Genomic DNA, 20,185 nt, shown 5'->3' with positions numbered 1-20,185 from the left:
TATATTCTATATTGGGAAGTTGTAGTTCCTATTTTTCTTGACTTCCTACATTGATCCACCCCTATAAATCGTGATTATAATTTATAAGTTTCTTTGAAAGCCAGTTAAAAGTAAACATAGAGTTCATTATGCGTTTCAAATAAATGCCAAGTAATATTTTAATTCAAAATTATCTTTGATTCGTTGCATGTGCTTTTTTTAGCTGTAATCTATAGAATCTAATATTTTAACTTCGGCATTTATTTATAACGTGTTGATTAAATATGTACAATATTCCGTTAAATTCTTTAAAGTATTCATCTTTATACGTATATCTTCAACGACGTATACGATGTTTTCTAATCAATTGTGTTTATCAATAACAAAGATATAGGAACTTAATGACTATTAAATAATTGATTTCTTGATGATAATTGCATTGAAAACGATATTACGAACATTTATAAGTTCGTCAAATTGTTATCAATATCTTTTACTGCCAGATTATCTTATAAAATAATCATATAGTTCGGCATTCATGTCCATAAGTATTTTATTAATTTGTCTTGTTTGATTTTGATTCGAAAGACATTGCACGAAGTGTTCACGTGCGAAAACAGAAAAAAAAAAATTTTATACCGATGATGGTTACTTGTTACTATTAGACATTCTGCCGAAATAATTAATCGAAAGTATATTATTACTCAGCAAACGATAAGTTAAAGATAATGTTGCGCATACCTTCGCGCAGAATTTAGTAATATATTATTTAAGGGAAAAATAAAATATAGAAAAACTCAAAAAATTCAAATAATAAGACGTCGAGCACATATTCCCTTAATAGAATTTTAAAGGAAATGTCTATGATGTTCACATAACGTTAACTTGTCCTAGAGCATCACTATTGCGCGCCCTATTTGCAAATATTCTACATCTATATAAAAGGGCTAATGTTTGTTCGCAAATAATATTATACCTCAAAGCTCTCTGGAATTGAACGATTTTTTTAGACTTGAATTTTCTTTCACGAAATCTTGAGTGTAACGATATTTTTTTTGTTGTTGTACCATAATATAAATTTATGTATATCTTATATAAAAAAAATGTACAAGTCATGTTATATGTACCAGTAATTTTATGCGAACAAACGCAAGTACATTAAAACATCCATGTACGTTAAAAAACGTACTGTTGTTAATTTATTCCTGCCTCCTTGCGTTCGTAAATATTTAAAAGCAAAGATTCGCTGATCTCCAAATTGTATAATCAAATGACTAAGTATTAATTGTATTTAAAAATTGTACTCACTCATCGACATGCAAAAAACTGACTTCATAAAGTCGTAATTCTTTACCATCTTCAGAAGTCAAAGATAACGTTGTCTCATATACTCGTAAATCAGTCGGTAAAAGATGAACTGTCATTGGAACATACTGATTTGCTAATCTCACGTCTGCGTACATAATAATATTTAAAAAAATCAATCCTCTAGCATAATTTAGATTTTATAACGAATAAAAAAATTGAAACCAACAGCAAGAAAGATTAACACTTAAAATTAAGCAGATATACTTACCATTTATAATAAAAGTCTCTGGTACTGTGAGAAGATCATTTTCTTTTGATGCAGAAACAGAGTATCTAACTTTTGTTTTGAATATATGCGTGAATTCTAAATTCGCGGTCTCATTGTCATTACCCATGAGCCAGTGTATTAATCTTAATCCAATATATGTATCTGAAATAATTGATACGCCATGTAACTTCATAAAACGATATTTTCATTGAATGCAAATAAAAAACACAACTTAGTATTACCTAAATATCGAGACCAGAATGCACGTTCTTTGATATCTAATGTTTTTTGGAACATATGAGCGATACAGCCCCAAAGTTTATTATTCCGAGATGGTATAAGAACTGTAACGTTACATGGACAATCCGCATTCGATCCTTGGTCGTCAGTGCAAATACACTCTTTATATTCTTTATTCCACTGTACCACAATATGATCGATTACAGTTGGTTGACAATGTGAAATTATCTATATTATTATATTGATAAATGTTAATTATATGCACAGAATTTATAAATTTTTTAATAAGAATTTAATACTGACCTGAATAATGAAATCGCCCGTTTTAGATTGACAAATGAGCCAACATTTTCTAGTACTAGGTGTTACACATGCAACGATGATTCCTAAATTAATCTCCGTTACATCTTCATCAACTGTGATGATCTTTTGGTTCAAAAATAATCTTCTAGGTATTTTTCTTGTTCGTAATTCTGACCATTTTGTCATTTTTAAATTTGCTAGATAAAAGTACATGTTTTTAGTTTAAGACGGATATTCTGACATGATGTATATATTACATGTCTTATTCGGTTGCTCTTCGGTCATCCATATTTCATAATCTGCTGCATTTTCGTATGGTATTTTAATGATTAAAATAGTGTTCAAGATTTCATAAAGTTTACTGCGTATGACATGTTTTTGCGATATTTCTAAGCTGTTAATGTTACCTTCCAACACATAAGTTTGATTAGTACCAAATTGTGGGCCATATGCAGCACCGCAAAGTAGTAAATACGCTACAAAATGTATGATTATATAAACATAGTGTTATTTATAACTATCGTCATTTATATACCTTTTGTTTTTCTTATCTTTTTTGCATGGAAACATATTTTCACTTGTACGCTGTCGTGAGGATTAATACGAATGTTCGATTGAGTTTGTACTAACGAGAAAAAACCATTATCGTTGCCAATAAAAACTAACAAATATTTGACTGGATTATCCGTTACATTTGTAAAAGTTACTTGTTTAACGACAGTTCTCGTTAAAGGACAATTAAATCTTATCTTCATTAGTAAAAAACATGTTATATTATTATCTTCGATAAAAAACAATTTTAATGTTTAAATAACAAACCTTTGATTTCGGTAAGTAGGAAGGCAAAGTTTCAAACAAATGAGCGACTAGCATCAACATTTGTACACTATTTGGATGAACAATCTGTGACGGTGTTATCATAAAGCCAAGTCTAATTTTTATCCAGCTGGTTACCAAACAAATCGCATTGTGTAATGCCTACATATATATATATATATATATATATATATATATAGATGAATCAATAGTCATCGTAAAAGAAATTTATTTTTGGTGCAAGTTACAATTTACCTCTTCGATACTTTTGGGATTAATATATAAATTTGAAAAATACTCCTCAATTAGAAAAGGGCAATAAGCACCAGTAACTGCGATTAATATAATGCCGTCTGATAAAATGAAATCGAAGTTATCGATGTTCTTTTCAGGTGCTATATTATTTTGCTTTGATGAAATTAATGTTATTTTTTTATCAGTTAACCAGTCTTGAGTTCTTTGTTCTTCATAATGATGATATAACCAAGATAACAATAATACTTCTTGGTTTGAATGATCATTATTTTCTTTTGTACGTTCGTGCATAAGATTGATAATATTCTCGATGCTTTTATCATGAAAATCTGTCATTCTTCGAAGACTGGAAAAAATAATAATTGAAGTAAATAATATATTTATAAAAAGTACATTTTTTAAAAATTCTCTTCAAACCTTGAAGTCGATGACACAGACTCTCGATAATTTGTAGATCGCCTTGATTGAGATGCTTCCGAGTATACTGTTAATTTCTTTCTTAATTCATTCTCGTTTATATGGCTGAATTTAAAACACTTATATGTTTGCAAAATTAAATCCAGCCAGCACTGTTTGTTTCTTGATTCGAATAGCGACTTAGATAATTTTGTAAATTGACAAGATTCTATTTTCTTTCTTTGTAACTGTGAAATATACTTTATTAGATATTTTGTAGTTCAATTGTCAACAGGAACTTACAGAAAATTTCATGGAGTCAATGAAAACAACATAATCATTATAATTCAAAAGAAAATATGCTGACACATGAGCCAAACATGCTCCTTGCTCGAGTAAAAAATCAAGTATTCTTTCATATTGTTGAAGAATAATATCGATACGTAGAATATTATCCAGAGGCAATGACGACCTAATATCGTTAGAAATGATATATTTTTTGACTGATATTGAGTATGTGATAATAATGAAAAAACAGTGATTTATAAGACAAATTGCTTACAATTTTTCAACATAATTATAAACGTTTGATCCTATTAATGACTCTAACACGTCAACAAAAGATTTACCAAATGATGAACTCTTTTTTTTAATATTACTATGTGTTGTTTCTGTTTGATTGACGATCGAGAAAGTAGCTGTGATGCCACTCGAAATATTTGCGTAAAAACTATATTTAAAAATATTTGCATATAACCATTGCTCCACGCATAGTAATACTCTATGCATATGTTTTTCATAATTACTGCAAGATGAAATTTATATCACAAATACGTGTATATATAATATAATACAAAACTAAAGTAATATTTATGCTTGTTACGTTTACGCTATGTTACTTACTTCATAATTCCATTATTTTCTGGAAAATAAGGATACATAATTCTACTATCGTCAATAAATACTTCAGAAGTATATAAATCTTCTGGACATCGAGTTTGATCGAATAACTCTTCCTCGTTATCATTAATTTCATCATTCTCAATTTTTGTCAATCTTATACTCTCTATACTCTTAAACTTCCATATAGACTTTGAAGTCCATAGTTTATTTGGATCATTAGTTGATATTTGGTTTAAAATTTTGTGTTGCGATCTTGCAGTAAAATTTTTTTCCTAGCATATGCAAATACAGGAAAAATATTTGACGAAAATTTATCGTTGAAATGTAATATATAATGCAATTCAAAAATTTACTTGTCTTCGAAAATGTGAAAAATTCTGTTTATTGTCGTAATCATTTTCTTCTGTTTCACTTTCTGAGTCCGTAACAGGTATTGATATCTCATTTTCGTACATTTTTTTGTGATTATAATCGGACGTCGTTGTAAGATAAGCATGAGTTGTCAGCAAATTATTATCTGCTGCCGCATAAACTGTTACAAAGCATACAACGAGGCTTCCTTCAGCGTGAAATTCAATCTTCGAGCAAAACGATACTGTTGAATTGCTTTTAAAAGAAACAATAACATCTAATTCGGTGTACCTTAAAATTAAAGTAATAATTTAAAATCATGACTAATTATTGTTTTATCGTCTAAAAATAGATGTATATAGTACAATGTTACTTACGATGTCGCAGGAATAATATTACTATTTGGAAAGCGAATGGTTAACATTTCATTTTGAAAATAACCACTACATCTATCAGGTGGTAATATATTCCATGAAATGTTCGAAGTATGCTCAAAGTATTGTGCTTTTAGTTTGAAACTTTCCTCTACGCAAGTATTAAAAGGTGCAGGTAAAAGGTATATTTCAGAGACATTCGCACATATTGATTCTTCTGCATTTATACCATCGAAACGAATTGTGTTAAATAATATATCTTCTGAATTCCTTCGTATAAAAACTAGGGCTTCGAGCTTGAAAGTTCCCCGACAATTCGGCTTGAATCCGATAGTAAAAACAGTTCTTTCTTTTGGAAGTAACGTACAGACAATTGACTTCGAAGTTATCGTTGGTTCGGTACCACAAAACCAATAAATATAAAACGGACAGTTTTCTATGAAATTATCAGTTTTTATAGTTACTGTAACTTCTTTCAACGTGTCAGGATTGTCGATTCTAAGCTCATCTATCACCTGCACAAATTATTCCAAAAATAAAGCTAAAGAATTTTTATCAACATTGTTCCTTAAAACTCACATTGTTACTGGCAACATTAAAAACAAATGTGAATTTATTGAATATTACAACACGCCCAGCAACTGTGAAATCAACAGAAATAACGGGTAGATTTAAGGGTAATTTAAGAAACGTGATTCCTTTTATATTTTTATAAAATTCTTTTTGCGACGATAGATATTCCTGTGATTTTAATGTTTTCGGATCTGTTTCCGATACTGGTCCAAGTAAATCATTGATAACAATCGGAAGATAAAAAACATAACTTGCTGGATCCAGTGGTTGAAAATGTAGATAAAAATTAAAACTTGATCCTGCTGGTATTATCACACTCATCCCTTCCTCTATTAGTTTACGAAAAAAATAAAAATTTGATAAAATAGCAAGCAATTTTTACGAGAAAAGAATACACACCTATGATATTAATCTTCTTATTTGGTATTATAATAACGTTAAATTCAGGATATTCTTCTAAAACAAATTGCAATTTTGATCTACTTGTTCCAATATTAGTGACCTTTATCAGATGACTCTGAAATGTATCTACGATTACACGATGTTGTTCTATGAAATACGGTGTAAATTTTAATCGTGGAAATGGCACGCGTCCTGTAATTCTCCATTGTAATTTTATATTGTTTTGAACAATAACGCAAATCATAACGACAAAATCGATACATACATCGAATTTGAGAGATGCCTGATAAAAACATATTTTATTAAACATAAGAAATGATCTTTTATATAAGAAAAAAATTAAAAAGAGACCTCGAGAATAGCGATCCCTCTTGGTGGTACTATTCCTTTCGGTGGATCAATTTCGCATCCACGTATTAAAGATGCAGAGTCGATCTCATAAAAAACCTCCGTTAATTCAGAATTGAGTAAAATTCCGTACACGCTGGTTGGTAAATTAAGAGGTAAATCTCCTAAATTCATATGATTATTGACGAAAATAACCGTTGGCTTTACGGGTAATATGTTGCATCGCAATGTCGAAGAAGTCTCGCTTTCGCATTTTATAATCATCTCAGCAAAGGATGATTTTGAAAGATCAAAATTGTATGAAACACATGTATTTAAAACACTGTTACCTCGTATCGTACCATTCTTTGGCTCTATAGAAAAACAGGAAGCGGCAGGTATGCTCCAGCTATATAAAAAGAAATTCTATTAAAAAAAGAAAAAAACAATACTTTGTCATTTTCTCACTTATATTAATTAAATGCAAACTTGAAATGTGTTGAAGCATCCAATTTATTTCTAATCTCGACAACGCACCACTGTGGTCGATATGATTCATCTTCCAAATAATTTTTTCCGATCGTAATTTCCCGCTTGTCGATGGATAAATTTTTAAGTACAATTTCTGCGATTATGTTCAATTCGAAAGAATGATTGTCATTAATATTGTAATTTATCAAATTATTAAATTTTCCCATTCGATCGCTGTAAAACTCAATGAGTTTTGTCACAGTCTTTTCAGGTTGTAAAATTATTGTATCCCCTTCAGGAAATCGGATATTTTTTAACAGACTTACAAATTGAATTTTTATTGAAAATTCATTTCTGTTATGAGCAATTAATTGCCGATAGCTAAATGTTTTCCATGCCACCTAAGAAGGGCACATCTACCAATTTCATTTATATAAAAATCGTATTAATTTAATTACCATTCCAAAATCGATCGCTGTAGGATAAATGTAAACATTATATATTTGTAACGGCGATAATGGAATCAGCACTTCAGCATTGATTTCAGAAGTCGAAGGTTTCTTTTCAAGGAACTCCTCACAAGGAAATATCCGTGGTAATTTTTTAAATTGTCTAGGAATTCGTGTAAGTCGAGAAATGATTTCAGCATCGTTATCTGCATTATGAAAAAATTCTGCCGTTGATGTTTTCATCATGTTTTTGCGTGACAAACGTGACATATGAAGATAAGCAGCCCAATACAAACGGTGCTTATTTACGATATTCGCTTGTTTAGTAGGTAAAGCTTCAGGATGAATAGGACCACCCGAGTAACGCAGTTTACCAGTAAAAATAGTTCTCACCTAACAGAGATAAAATATAAAAATATTTAATTTTTTCGATAGAATAAATATGTGATAACTACATACTGGTAGTCCTCTATAAGGCCTCAAAGATTTTTGTGTGTCATTTGGATAAGCAGGTAAACTATCGAGGATAATATTTGCATGAATTAATTTTTTATTTGCCCATGGTCTTTTCGGATCTTTCTCAACTAATAACATTGCTTGCTGTGGTTTCTTTACATTCGAACCAAAAGTAACACAATCCGTCATAAATCCAACTTCATGAGTTATCAATGGCGTTATCCCTGAAGAAAATATCTTCTCTAAATATCACAACCAAAACATATGATTCAACAGACAGAAGAGATTACCCGTAACGAACTGAGTCATCGGTCTTTTAGTCTTGAGAAGAACATTCAGCATGCATGTTACGCGATAAGTATCGATATTCACTTTCGTTGGATATTTCGATAAAACTGAATCTTCAGAATCCACAATAACATTGATCAAAAGCACGAACGAAGGCCCAACTATTCGAAAGATTCCTAAAGTTAATAAAAATGAACAGTGATGCAAATATAGATTTACCATTTTCTCTGGCTTGAACTTTAACAAGCACTTCAATAGATCCTTCAGGTTTCAATTTCGCAGATTCCGGAATAAATTGGACAGCTGCCATTGGCTGACATTGTAACAAAACTGATTTAATCTTCGATAAATTTGAAATACAAATGACACGTTGAGAAATTTCTCCAACATTCAGATCACCGAAGTATAGAATGTCGGGGCATAGATTGAGCTTAATTATTTCCATCTCACCATAAAGACAAAGTCTAACATCATTATCGACTGGTTGAACAATCGAACAATTAGACATTGAAGACATTGAAAGGCCCAAAAATGTTTCTTCTAAAATTAAATATTTTACTATAAATAATAAGAAAAATTTGGATAAATTAACATAGGAATATAAAACCGACGCATGTCAATTTTCTCAACGGCTTCGTCAGTACAAATTTCCTTTATGCTGTCAATGGCTGAAACAAATAGATTTATATGTGATAAAATATCTATACAAAAAGTATGTATTTAAATATTTCATAGCAAAAGGATTCACCCGAAACATTTATTGCAGCTTTACGGATTTTTATTATTCTGATAAAAGCCATAAAGTCATTATTCTTATTCTCCATTTTTTGATGTTTCAAGTCTTCTTGCTTAGATAATATTTTTCGAGATTCTAATGATCGCATTGTTGGACAAAAACTAAACATTCAGTTATATATTGAAATTACAGGTTCTATTTTCTTTAATTTATAATCCGCTGCGGACTCACCCAATTTCAAAAATTATGCCTTCGAAAGGATCGATACGTCCCTCGATTGGATTAATTTCGAAAGCACCATAAACTGGAAACTCCTTGCTATTAATAGTCTGAAGAAAGAAATTAATCTGTTCACAAGTAATTTATCAATAATAAATAACTTAGAGTCTCAAGAATATTTTTTCTAGCTCCTTCCACGAAATATAGAATTATGCTTAATTACCCGAATATTATTCTCCAATTACCCGAATTGGCTTCAATTCATTATTAACTTCGCCCAGCACGATGTAATTGCAGGCTCGAGATGAGATATTCCGTAGAACAAACGTACTATATTTGCGTGTGTTTTTTACAGTCGGTGGAAAATCTATAAGAGTGAAATCTCCTGCTGTATTTGGATGATAAATGATTAAACGATGAGTGATAACATTCGCTTTCAATGGGACTCGAATATTCGGAGTTGATTTGATCCTAAAATTGAAACAAACAATGCACATATGTAAAAAATAATCCTAGATTTAAAGAACTTTACCAAAATTCGTTAAAGAATACACCCTCCTTTAGACCTGTTATTTCAACTTTCAGAGTTACCGTTTTATTTGGTCGAACTATACCTCGCAATGGTTTCACATTTATATTAAGACCATTTTGACCTACATCTACGGAAAATCTATATGTATGTGTGGAAAAATATTTAAATATATTTTAAAATTATTTCTCCAATGATAACAATTTTTTTGAAAATCTAAATAAGAATAATCACCTAGTAGTTTTTCCACCTTCGTTAAAGATAGTTATTTCTTTAGGTTCAGAAGTGTAGCCCACATCAATAGTTCCAAAATCAATCGATGTTGGTTTAATGCCAATGCGTTCCGTTATGAGAGTACAAATTACACAGTAATCAAGGATCTTGTCGTTGATTTCAATTGGAATTATTGCATGCAGTAATGCAGGTCTTTTAAAAGAGTATATCACAGAACTTGATATACTTAATCCAGGACTTAACATCACTCCTGTTTGAGAAGTCTTCACTTGAAAGGCCTATAAAAACTTGCGATTATATACTTGCTATAATAACTTAACGATTAAATTAGATATCATTCTTTGTGTAATAATTATTTATAATCTGTTCTTATCTACCAAAGAAGATGGTTTCCGTATCCTTATAAATGCTGGTTTAGTACCAACATTTTTTATGACAATTTTTTGACTACAGGTAAGGCCTTCGCTAGCATCTTTAAATTCGATATAATTCGGGCTAATATGAACGTCATCATAATAACTGATTGGTACCACTTCAACCGTTGTAGGAAAATATTTCATTTCTATATTTTTTTGCATCAGGGTAATTGAATTTTGCATCTGTAATCAATATTAAATTTCAATTTATATCTCAAAGAATATAAGTTATATGTAATTGTTATATCGTTAAATACAATATTTTTATTTGATATCTAAACATTAAAAATGTATAAGAAAAGATATTACAATATGATTTCGTGTAACGTTCATAATGGTATCATTACGGTTTTCAGTATCGTTATTTGCCTTCCTAAGAGTTATAATATTCTTTATATCCATATTGTCCAAATCAATCGTACTTTATAAATAAAATAATGAAAATACTTGATTAGTCTTAAAATATCATGTCCGGTAATTATAACCGAAATATCGCATGAGCTATCAAGATTTTCTTTTTTTTTTACAGAAGCAAATAGATCGGGAAAATGTGAGCGTTGTAAATTGCCATGTATGTATGTATATATAATACGTATTCTTGAATGATTGGTACAACATTAAATTTTACATAAAATTTTACATTTGCAAATAAATCTAATTATTCTCTATTAAATGATAATATCATCTTTATTAGGTTGCCAATGAATATCAGATGGCCCCATCAGCGGGACTTTTTCTATAATATTACGAATCCAATCGCCATATAGAGATACCTAAAATATGAAGATGATAATCAAAAAGAACTTTTTATATATGCTTTCATGACGTTATATTAATATAATTATTTTGTAAATTTAAATTACTTTTGTAAATACAGCATAAGAATATGGATCGCAAATGCTAGTTCCCAATCGTCGAGGACTTATCGAGACGACACCATGAACTTCCCAAATCGCTGTATTAGGTCGACGCAATATGAAACCTCCACCGCTATCACCGTTACATACTCCTGTACCATTTGCCCAACCAGCACAAAACGAAGTATACGTTATATACTTTCTAAAATCCTTGCGCTGAGCTTCACGACATTTTTCGTTTGAAATAACTGTCATCGAAGTAATTCTTAAAGTAGAACTATATGTATCGTTCTCAGTAATACCCATACCTATATAAAACTTGGATTCAATGATTACGGTAACTTTCCGAAAATATAGCCATATTTATTGCCCAACAAACCTACCAGCCACAAATCCACTGTCTTCATTTTTTTCAGCCTCCAGAAGAGTAAAATCAGACCGCAAATCTATACAAGCTGGTCTTACAAGCTCGTTTATTTTTACCGGCATTTTCAAGATAAGAAGTGCAATGTCGGAAGCATAGTTTCCTTCATGGTCTTGGTACGAGTTTTGAATCTCGATTTTATCAATATCAAACACTTGAGCGTTCGCTTTTACGTTATCTAATGTGTTTGAAAGAATTCCAAAAGCAACGCGTATTGTTTGTGGAAGAGTTTTCCAGACGCAATGAGCGGCAGTGAGTACTACACGTTCGCCAATCAACGTACCACCGCAAAAGAATCTCCATTGACCATTTTCGTGCGAAAAGAGCGTAGCTTGCCAAGGCATATATTCTTCGCTTTGTACTTCCCAACCGTTTACAATCAATGTAACTGTAAAAAAATCATTTTCATTTTTTGTGTCATGTCGATTTTTTTATAAAATGGTTTACTAACTTGAAGATTTGCGTATTCCACAAACAGGAATACAGCTTAACGGTGCTTGACTCCATGTCCCATCGTGAAGACATATTATTCGAGTGGATCCTGCTTGACGTTCATAAAACATAGGACATTCAATAAAGGCGTTTGTTCCAATAGGCACAGAATTTTCACAAGAAATCCAACCTTTACGTGGCCCCCATTTTGATTCGCATCTCTTTATAGCTCCATTGCTTTCCAAAATCGGTGGGCAAGTTATATGCAACATATCGTTATCTGTAAAACCATGAAATCTATAATATGATGCAATAAAATAAGTGCATACATACCATTAGAACAAATTGGGATAGAAGGTAGCCATTGATTATTTTGACAATAAATACTATCGGAACCCTCTAACCATCCATCGGCGTCACAAGTGTAATCCAAACGAGTAAATTCAGGAACGACCTCACCAGGTCGATATCGTGAATAATTCCTTGTCTTATAATGAGTTCCTGTTTTCGGGTCAGGAAGTCGACAGGCACCCTCGGGCAAAACTGTACCGCAAAGGACTTCATCCTCGTCGCTCCAATCGTAACAGTCTGGTCGTAAGTTGCAGATGAATTCAATAGGAATGCAAGCGCCGTAGAAACAGCGGTAATGATTGTCTTGACATCTGAATATATTTTATTAATATAATGTTATTTTAAATCAACCGTAATCTTATTTTATGAATATTTAAATGAAAACTATTTCCCGTACTCTCGTTGAATGCACATTTCACTGTTTTCATCGGAAGCATCTCTGCAATGCCGAACACCATCACAGACTTTGGTAATCGGTATGCATTGTCGATCGTTTTCGCAAGCAAATTCATCTTGTCTGAAAGATAAAATAGGAAGTATAAAAAAGTTAAGAAAGAGATCTAGAAATAATCGACCTGCATTTATATTGAAGGCATTCAATTCCATTGCAATTGATCGCTCCACATATTGACGGATCTTCGTCGGTGCCATCGAAGCAATCCTTTATACCGTCACAAAGAACTTCTTGATAGACACAGCCTCCATTTGAACATCGAAATGTATGATCAGGACAAAAATATTCTCGACAGAGAGAAATATCTTCATCACTCTTATCCGAGCAATCGATATATCCTGTTTTGGGAAGTATCTTATAAATTATAATGGAACTTTTGAAATAGTTAATTAAATAATCCTTTCTATATACCATTACAAACATCTGTGATGGGAATGCACTCTAACCGAGACGTAGAGCATTGATATTCTCTGTCGGAGCATGTCTCATTGGATTGAAAATCGCAATGAGCTTCATCGCTTTCGTCGACACAATTCTTGATACCATCGCATCGTGATGTACGGATTACGCAAGCTCCGTAAGCGCATCTGTACATGTTTGAAGGGCAACTACGAGAGGATATATAGATAAAATAAAAATTTTGCTCAATTCGTAATATAGCATATGGAGCTAAAATTAATAAATCTTACAGTATATGTTGACACAATTTATTTGTTTCGTCAGAAGAATCTGGGCAATGAAATGAACCATCGCATACATTGATCAAAGGTATTTGGCTGCCATCGGTACAAATGAACATGGTTGTTGAATTGGACGAAGTTTGTTCGCTGAGAGCGATATTTATGATTTTTCCTAAAAAGAAAATTTTTTATGAAGATCACGAGTTAACAAAGTAATTGTATATTATGTTTTAAAGATACCCCAAAAAAGGATGGCGAGAACTAATGCTGCGGACATCGCATTTACCAATAGCTTATTGATGTACGAAGATTGTATCGAGATGCATTTCGTTCTTTATATAATATTTGCGCCAAAGCATCGATTATATTCAAACAATAGCTCGGTGATAATATTCAGAATGGTGAAAAAGGTACTCTTTCAATCTCTCTTAACTTTTAAGTGCTTTTAACAATATCTTATGAATATTATCTGAACATATTCGATTATGTCATTCTATTAAGCGTATCATTACATTTTCCTATATAATACAATATGGTTATTTTTCCTGGGAAAAAATGAAAGAGCATCTGCTATTTTCGTGATTTTAAAGACAATCATAAAAGCCACGAAATCGCTACGATTACGACATCTGAACTTAAGGAAGTTTAACGAGTTGACAGCAATGATTTACTACGTTATGAATCTAAAAGATTAGTCATCAAAATGTTTCTTTTTAACGGAAATCTTCGTCATCCGATAAGAAAGATTTATTCTTCGTAATCACCATGCTAATATCTCAAGGTGCCAATTTTACTAGATCGCGTTAATGTAATCGAAAGATAGTTAAGACATTGATTAAATAGAAGAAACGAGTTAGAAGTATAGTATCATCGTTCTGTACACTTCTTATTTACATTTTCTTCCATGTGGTGAAAGGTAAACGATCGACAAAGCTGTATAACAAGCCGCAAAATTTTTTAGTATTATATGTTCAGGGCGTGAGAAGCCGTTATCAGGATTTCGTTATCAAAGTTTGAAGAACCAAGAAGAGGCGCGCCTAGTTACGTTGCCCACCGTGAAAACGATTCGATCTTCGCAGTTTACATTCAACTATCCTGTACTTCGAATATCCACGATGAAGGCTCACTTGCTGATAATACTTTTCGTTGCGAGTACTTATGTAGAAGGAAAATGTAAGTAAATTTATTCTGCAATAAAAACATATTAAAACTTTTTCTATTGCATGTGTCTAATATATAAATAAGAAGTACAAAATAATTAGTATAAAGAACAATATTTGTTACGCGTGATAATATCATGTAAATATTTTAACTATTGTAAGCACGTTTCCTAAAGAATTATTTCTACTTTTACACAATATAGAAGACTACAAAGTAAGACCTATTAAATTATTCGAATTATTGGACGTCGATTATTTTAAATAGCAAGAGCAAAATATATAGAGAAACTCATAAATTTTATTCTAAACGAATAAAAAATAAAATTGTAGAGTCTATGAATGAATACTATAATAATGAAAAGAGCAACATATTATGAATATATTATACAAAGTAAATAAAACACAATAAAAAATCACAAATGTCCTACTTTATAACTATTGATCACAAAGGTACATTCGTCATATCTCACGTAAGATAAATAGATCAAGAGAAATCGGGGAGAAGCTTATCTCAATGCCGTTGCGATAAAGTTTTACGAATCAATGACGGTATACATAGATGATCGAAACTCAATTTTGTACTTTTTTATGCAAATCACATATTTTACATTCGTGTTATATTCATATCATTGTTTTAATAACTTTTTAGCACTGACAAATTTTATATTATTGTATTTTGGCACTAGATAAATTTTGTGGGCCAGAATCAAACAATGTCTGTCAAAGCATAGAAAAAGGCGATAGCGAAATTGAATGCTCTCTTGTAAGTGATAGTGCTGAATGTGCAATACGTCTAGCAAATGGCGAAGCAGATTTCGGTATATTTAATGCAGATGCATTATTACTGACCTATCAATTCTATTCCGACGAAATCGTACCGATCTTCGGACTGAGGCACAGGGACAAAACTCAGCGTAAATAATTCATTTCTAAAATCAAGAAAAAAATAATATTAAACCTATTACGAACTACTTTATTTTATAAACCAATTTTTTTTAGAGAAATTTGAATTTCAATCTGTGGCTGTAGTACCTTCAGACTTCTCTGTTGAAATTAACAGCGGTTTTGAAAGTTTAGAAAACGCTGGTCTTTGTCATCCTGGATTCAGTAAAGCACAGTGGTGGAACGATTACATTTTGAAATATTTTGAAAAAAACACGTACAAAGCTGATTGTCGAGAAAATATAACTGCGATAGAAAATGAATTAGAAAATATTAGATCGTTTTATGGTAAAGCCTGTAGACCAGGTGATTGGGCATCTGATGTTGATTTTAGTGATGCTCTTAGTAAGTACGAAACATATTTGATTGTTTTGTTAGTATAAAATTATGCATTAATTTTTAATTAAATTGTAAAGAGAAGAAATACCCTGAACTTTGCGCTTTATGCGATGATACGACTGCCTGCAAGTATACAAATGAAGATAAACATGGTCACATAGGTGCTTTAGATTGTTTAACATCGAGACGAGGAAATGTAGCGTACGTAGCACTCGAATACGTTCATCAATACTTCAAGGTAAATTAATGTAAAATATTTTTGTAGATTTCTACAGAAAGATGTAGAGAAATTTGAATATTATTTAAGAACATCGACTATAACAAATACAACATGATTAATCGCATATGTTACAGGAAGATCAAAAAACTCAGTATCAATTTCTGTGTCCTGATGGATCCCTTCAGAATTTAACCAGTAACAATCCTTGCGCGTGGATCAAACAACCATGGAGTGCAATTGTTGCTAGAAAGTATATATGATAATTAATGCTAAAATTATCGTAAACTCTTATTATTAGATGTAATAAAATGTCGTGCTAATTAAATAATTTCTCGATTGTAGAAAAGTGGCAGATGAACTTACAACAAACTTTAATCGTTGGTTCTGGGGGTCAAAAACATATGCCGTTGAAACATGGTCAGAATCTTTAAAAAGATTTATAGAAGAAGACAGCGTCATTACAAATATTACAAAACCTACGTCTTTAGTTACTTATTTGGCAGAAGGAAGAAAGGAAATAAGACTTTCAGACGTAAAAACTTGCGGCAATGTTATTCGTTGGTGTACTACAAGCATTCTCGAGACAGCAAAATGTGAATGGATTGCGAAGGAAGCGATAGCTCTTGGTATCGAACCGAAAATTTCTTGCTGGCAAACCAATTCAACATTCGAATGTTTCCGTGACATTGCTGATAATAAAGCCGATATCATTACTATCGACTCAAATTATGGATACTTAGCACGAAAGTAAGTTATTCAAAAGATCCGAAAATAATTCGGCATTAAAAGATAATAACGACGTTGAACTAATAATCTAATATTTAAAATTCGACTACTTTCATAGAGTTTACAATTTAACATCCATACTCTATACTGACACCAAAAAACAAACGATGAAGGATAACATGATCATGGCTGTTCTTCGGAAACCCGAAGATGGAAACTATCCGATCAAGAATTTTCAGCAATTAAAGGGTCATACAGCTTGTTTCCCTGAATATGGTGCAATCGCTTGGTTGAGTTTCATTAATACTGCTCGAATGAATCGCATTATTTCGTCAGGCTCTTGCAATTATCCTAAACTCCTCAGTAATTTATTCTCTGGCACTTGTATGCCCGGTATAAACAACAGTAATCACGGGAACAGTATTATCAGCTCGAATATTATAAACAAGCTTTGTTCCGTTTGTCCGAAAAAGAATGATACTGATTGTACGGCAAATAGTGGCAATTCTTATTATGGCGATGAAGGAGCACTAAGATGTTTAAATGAAGGAGCCGGTGATATAGCTTTTGTTGAAATCGGAAATATAAAAAGTAAGTAAACAGCATTCTTCAGCTAATTTAATCCTAATTAACTATTTAAATAATATTATTCATTTTCTTTCATGTGTTGAATTTGTAAAGAAGAGAAAAACAATCTCAATCAATATCACATTTTGTGTAAAAATGGTAGTTTGGCTACAACACCAGGAATAAATTTGGATAAACCAGAGCTTTGTGCTTTATCCGTAACCATCGATAGTGAAGTAATTATTTATAATAAAAATTTTTCATTATGTCATTAATCTTGAAATCACAATTCTTTTAAAATAAAACTAAACACATTGCATCGTGTAAATATCTGTTTTTTGTAGGTGGTTAGTCGAAAAAAGAATGCAGAGATCGATTCCTTGAACGCAATTTTATCCTTATTAAAACTTCAAGATTGGTTAGGACATCGCATTAATACAGAGAGAATACTCCATATCTATGGAAAATTTAATGGCACCAATGATCTTCTGTTTAAAAGCTCTACTATTGGTTTAGAATCCACAACATCAAAGATTGAATCTGTATTAGCTTATAAAGAACTTTTTAATCATGTTGACGAATGCTCATCAGCTGGATTACTAATGTTTTCAAATATTACTCTAATTGCATTAGTTGTAATTTCCATTTATTTTATAATATAAAGCTAATATTAAATTATAAATTGTAAGTACACATACTTTAAGTATGCGTAAGATTCAAACACATTGTATATTCTTTTATAAGAATACAAAAGTAATAATAAATGACACTTGTCAATTTTTATTGTTTCTAATACTGTGAAGTTGTGTGATTATAAATTAATTATAACGATCTGTAACAAATTAATTTATCCAATGCATAAAACGTATCTTTTTAAACACATCATATATATTCATTACAAATTATCATAATTAAATGTGTTATAATCCAATAATTTACATATGTACAAAACTATTAAATAATATATAATAATTTGAAGTATACTTATACTTAGCTAATCTTTATATCTTTACCAACTGCTTCATTTACAGAAGAAAAACCATCTTTCTTAAGTATTTCATGTAATTCTCTTTTTATTTTTCCAACTATTGGTGGACCATTATATATATATGATGTATATAACTGAATCAAAGAAGCTCCAGCTTTAATTTTATGATAGGCATCTTCCCCAGAGAAAACACCTCCTACTCCAATAATTGGAATTTTACCATAAGTTCGTTTATACATGTCTGAAATAATTTTGGTAGTAACATCTGTAAGAGGTGCACCACTAAGTCCACCACTTTCTCTTTTGTTTTCATTAACTAGATTTACACGTGAAGTTGTTGTATTGCATAAAATCAAACCATCAATTTTTGTTTTTGTATGTAGAACAATATCTGCTATATCCTGTCGTTCAGTTTCAGATAAATCTGGTGCTAATTTCAAAAGTAATGGTTGCTTGCTACCTATGATTTGTCTTGTTTCATTTATTTTTGTCAGCAAGTTTTCTAAATTTTCTTTACTTTGTAAAGATCTAAGTCCTGGTGTATTAGGACTGGATACATTAATTACAAAATAATCTGCTACATCTGAAAATTTCTTAATACCGTTTATGTAATCTTGCACTGCATCTTCAGAATCTTTATTTTTTCCTAAGTTAATACCAATAATACCAACAAAATCTTTATTTTCTTTAAGCTTTTTAACACGTTCCCATACTTTATCATGACCGTCACTATTGAAACCATAACGATTAACAATTGCGTTATCCTCTAATAATCTAAATACTCTAGGCTTAGGATTACCTGATTGTGGCATAGGTGTTACGGATCCTTCAATACATAATGAAATAAATAAGATTAAAATTATTATAATATTTGATATATACTATTAGTTAAATAATAAATACTATAATAATACTATAAATCATTTTCTTACCTATCTCTACAAAACTAAAACCTATTTTATGTAAGCCTTCAACAGCTTCTCCTTGTTTATCAAAACCAGCGGCCATACCAATAGGATTTTTGAATACTAAATCCCAAATGCTTGTTCGAAGTGAAATAGGATCATTTAATTTTTCTTTAGGAACAAATCCCCACTTTAAAGCTTTTACTGCTATAGTATGAGCTATTTCGGGATCTATTTGTTGAATCAAGGGAATTGCTACCTCTTTATAAAATTTTTCATTTCCTTGATAAATGCATATTCCACCAAATAACGCTGCAGCTGAACTTGTAACAGTTATAAACGATTTGATTTTTGCCTTATTATTTAATCGTTGTGCCATATTTAATGTTGCATATTTTCAACATACAAAATCAAATAATAAAATAATATCTATTTCTTCAGTGCGCGTTTACGACATAAATTAGTTATGTACCATAAACAAAACACCAAAGAAGGTTACAGTGATACCAACTTTGTAATATCAAAATTTTATGTTCCATAATATACCATAAAATTATTTCAATTTTTAGTTATAAACAATTTTAATCAATTTTTTTGGTAAAAAAGAGTATATTTATCTCCATTTTTAATAAAATGATTTTATTTATGCCACGAATGCTTTATTTGAAAATGAAATATACTCGTACGCATATTATTTAGCAACACAACAAAATTACGCTTAAGAAAATTTATTATTTTATCTTTCTCGATTTTAGTCAAAAACTTACTTAACATTAATAACAATTCATAAAATATTAGGCTAAATTTAGGTGATATTAAAAGTAATTATATGTAAAATGAATTTCTA

The 20,185-nt window shown here is 30.9% G+C and overlaps 5 protein-coding genes across 11 annotated transcripts; 1 reads left to right on the top strand and 4 right to left on the bottom strand.

Moving 5' to 3' along the window:
- Window positions 1–1,283: 1,283 nt before the first annotated feature.
- Window positions 1,284–9,216, bottom strand: LOC122629400 (cilia- and flagella-associated protein 47-like). The gene is made up of 24 exons (XM_043812784.1): window positions 8,908–9,216; window positions 8,771–8,827; window positions 8,379–8,699; window positions 8,162–8,320; window positions 7,875–8,095; window positions 7,425–7,808; window positions 6,985–7,367; window positions 6,520–6,904; window positions 6,166–6,451; window positions 5,754–6,095; window positions 5,197–5,701; window positions 4,822–5,110; window positions 4,469–4,740; window positions 4,128–4,370; window positions 3,869–4,037; window positions 3,587–3,813; window positions 3,170–3,515; window positions 2,918–3,076; window positions 2,634–2,847; window positions 2,356–2,574; window positions 2,099–2,295; window positions 1,798–2,023; window positions 1,556–1,717; window positions 1,284–1,432 (listed from the first exon to the last, which is right to left on the bottom strand). Exons 1-24 carry the CDS (start codon window positions 9,062–9,064, stop codon window positions 1,284–1,286), a joined length of 6,072 nt encoding a protein of 2,023 aa, XP_043668719.1. The 5' UTR covers window positions 9,065–9,216.
- On the bottom strand, window positions 8,997–10,724 carry LOC122629029. Of its 2 annotated transcripts, none has more exons than XM_043811981.1 (7): window positions 10,603–10,724; window positions 10,255–10,476; window positions 9,878–10,155; window positions 9,647–9,784; window positions 9,338–9,585; window positions 9,127–9,224; window positions 8,997–9,030 (listed from the first exon to the last, which is right to left on the bottom strand). In XM_043811981.1, the coding sequence occupies exons 1-5, from the start codon at window positions 10,693–10,695 to the stop codon at window positions 9,345–9,347; spliced, it is 972 nt and encodes a 323-aa protein (XP_043667916.1). In that variant the 5' UTR covers window positions 10,696–10,724; the 3' UTR covers window positions 8,997–9,030; window positions 9,127–9,224; window positions 9,338–9,344. The 2 variants fall into 2 exon arrangements, with proteins under 2 accessions (XP_043667916.1, XP_043667914.1); XM_043811979.1 differs by having other exon boundaries at window positions 9,018–9,056.
- A 200-nt stretch (window positions 10,725–10,924) lies between these two features.
- LOC122629026 (modular serine protease-like) lies at window positions 10,925–14,519 on the bottom strand. Of its 6 annotated transcripts, none has more exons than XM_043811969.1 (11): window positions 14,386–14,519; window positions 13,732–14,009; window positions 13,501–13,663; window positions 13,223–13,419; window positions 12,933–13,149; window positions 12,755–12,874; window positions 12,340–12,668; window positions 12,026–12,286; window positions 11,534–11,962; window positions 11,157–11,458; window positions 10,925–11,066 (listed from the first exon to the last, which is right to left on the bottom strand). In XM_043811969.1, exons 2-11 carry the CDS (start codon window positions 13,766–13,768, stop codon window positions 10,962–10,964), a joined length of 2,160 nt encoding a protein of 719 aa, XP_043667904.1. In that variant the 5' UTR covers window positions 13,769–14,009; window positions 14,386–14,519; the 3' UTR covers window positions 10,925–10,961. The 6 variants fall into 6 exon arrangements, with proteins under 6 accessions (XP_043667904.1, XP_043667906.1, XP_043667908.1 ...); XM_043811971.1 differs by lacking the exon at window positions 14,386–14,519 and having other exon boundaries at window positions 12,026–12,115; window positions 12,197–12,286; window positions 13,732–14,239; XM_043811973.1 differs by lacking the exon at window positions 13,732–14,009 and having other exon boundaries at window positions 14,386–14,501.
- Window positions 14,520–14,536: 17 nt separating this feature from the next.
- Window positions 14,537–18,238, top strand: LOC122629025 (transferrin-like). The gene is made up of 9 exons (XM_043811967.1): window positions 14,537–14,664; window positions 15,338–15,565; window positions 15,651–15,938; window positions 16,010–16,170; window positions 16,287–16,402; window positions 16,495–16,899; window positions 16,997–17,469; window positions 17,560–17,681; window positions 17,790–18,238. Exons 1-9 carry the CDS (start codon window positions 14,607–14,609, stop codon window positions 18,105–18,107), a joined length of 2,169 nt encoding a protein of 722 aa, XP_043667902.1. The 5' UTR covers window positions 14,537–14,606; the 3' UTR covers window positions 18,108–18,238.
- A 36-nt stretch (window positions 18,239–18,274) lies between these two features.
- On the bottom strand, window positions 18,275–19,855 carry LOC122629028 (dihydroorotate dehydrogenase (quinone)). Its single transcript, XM_043811978.1, has 2 exons — window positions 19,366–19,855; window positions 18,275–19,259 (listed from the first exon to the last, which is right to left on the bottom strand). Exons 1-2 carry the CDS (start codon window positions 19,715–19,717, stop codon window positions 18,436–18,438), a joined length of 1,176 nt encoding a protein of 391 aa, XP_043667913.1. The 5' UTR covers window positions 19,718–19,855; the 3' UTR covers window positions 18,275–18,435.
- Window positions 19,856–20,185: the final 330 nt, after the last annotated feature.

This window comes from Vespula pensylvanica, chromosome 5 (genome assembly GCF_014466175.1).
Source record: "Vespula pensylvanica isolate Volc-1 chromosome 5, ASM1446617v1, whole genome shotgun sequence".
NCBI classification, from domain to species: Eukaryota; Metazoa; Arthropoda; class Insecta; order Hymenoptera; family Vespidae; genus Vespula; species Vespula pensylvanica.
Note: the sequence above shows the minus strand (reverse complement) of the source record. Positions and strands in the feature narration are given on the sequence as shown.

What these genes read in the sequence shown, in the direction of transcription:
- LOC122629025 (XM_043811967.1), top strand. Translation starts at nt 14,607, where the DNA reads ATGAAGGCTCACTTGCTGATAATACTTTTCGTTGCGAGTACTTATGTA. An exon ending in TGATTTTAGTGATGCTCTTA is followed by an intron (nt 15,939 to 16,009) that starts GTAAGTACGAAA and finishes TAAATTGTAAAG; the next exon opens with AGAAGAAATACCCTGAACTT. An exon ending in AGTGCAATTGTTGCTAGAAA is followed by an intron (nt 16,403 to 16,494) that starts GTATATATGATA and finishes TCTCGATTGTAG; the next exon opens with AAAAGTGGCAGATGAACTTA.
- LOC122629400 (XM_043812784.1), bottom strand. Translation starts at nt 9,064, where the DNA reads ATGTTTAGTTTTTGTCCAACAATGCGATCATTAGAATCTCGAAAAATA. An exon ending in TGTGAGTTTTAAGGAACAAT is followed by an intron (nt 5,702 to 5,753) that starts GTTGATAAAAAT and finishes TGCAGGTGATAG; the next exon opens with ATGAGCTTAGAATCGACAAT. An exon ending in TTGACTCCATGAAATTTTCT is followed by an intron (nt 3,814 to 3,868) that starts GTAAGTTCCTGT and finishes TATATTTCACAG; the next exon opens with TTACAAAGAAAGAAAATAGA.
- LOC122629029 (XM_043811981.1), bottom strand. Translation starts at nt 10,695, where the DNA reads ATGGATATAAAGAATATTATAACTCTTAGGAAGGCAAATAACGATACT. An exon ending in TACGGAAACCATCTTCTTTG is followed by an intron (nt 10,156 to 10,254) that starts GTAGATAAGAAC and finishes AAGTTTTTATAG; the next exon opens with GCCTTTCAAGTGAAGACTTC. An exon ending in GTATTCTTTAACGAATTTTG is followed by an intron (nt 9,586 to 9,646) that starts GTAAAGTTCTTT and finishes TTTCAATTTTAG; the next exon opens with GATCAAATCAACTCCGAATA.
- LOC122629026 (XM_043811969.1), bottom strand. Translation starts at nt 13,768, where the DNA reads ATGTCCGCAGCATTAGTTCTCGCCATCCTTTTTTGGG. An exon ending in GAAATGTGCATTCAACGAGA is followed by an intron (nt 12,669 to 12,754) that starts GTACGGGAAATA and finishes AAATATATTCAG; the next exon opens with ATGTCAAGACAATCATTACC. An exon ending in AGACAGTGGATTTGTGGCTG is followed by an intron (nt 11,459 to 11,533) that starts GTAGGTTTGTTG and finishes AGTTTTATATAG; the next exon opens with GTATGGGTATTACTGAGAAC.
- LOC122629028 (XM_043811978.1), bottom strand. Translation starts at nt 19,717, where the DNA reads ATGGCACAACGATTAAATAATAAGGCAAAAATCAAATCGTTTATAACT. An exon ending in TTTTAGTTTTGTAGAGATAG is followed by an intron (nt 19,260 to 19,365) that starts GTAAGAAAATGA and finishes TATGTATTGAAG; the next exon opens with GATCCGTAACACCTATGCCA.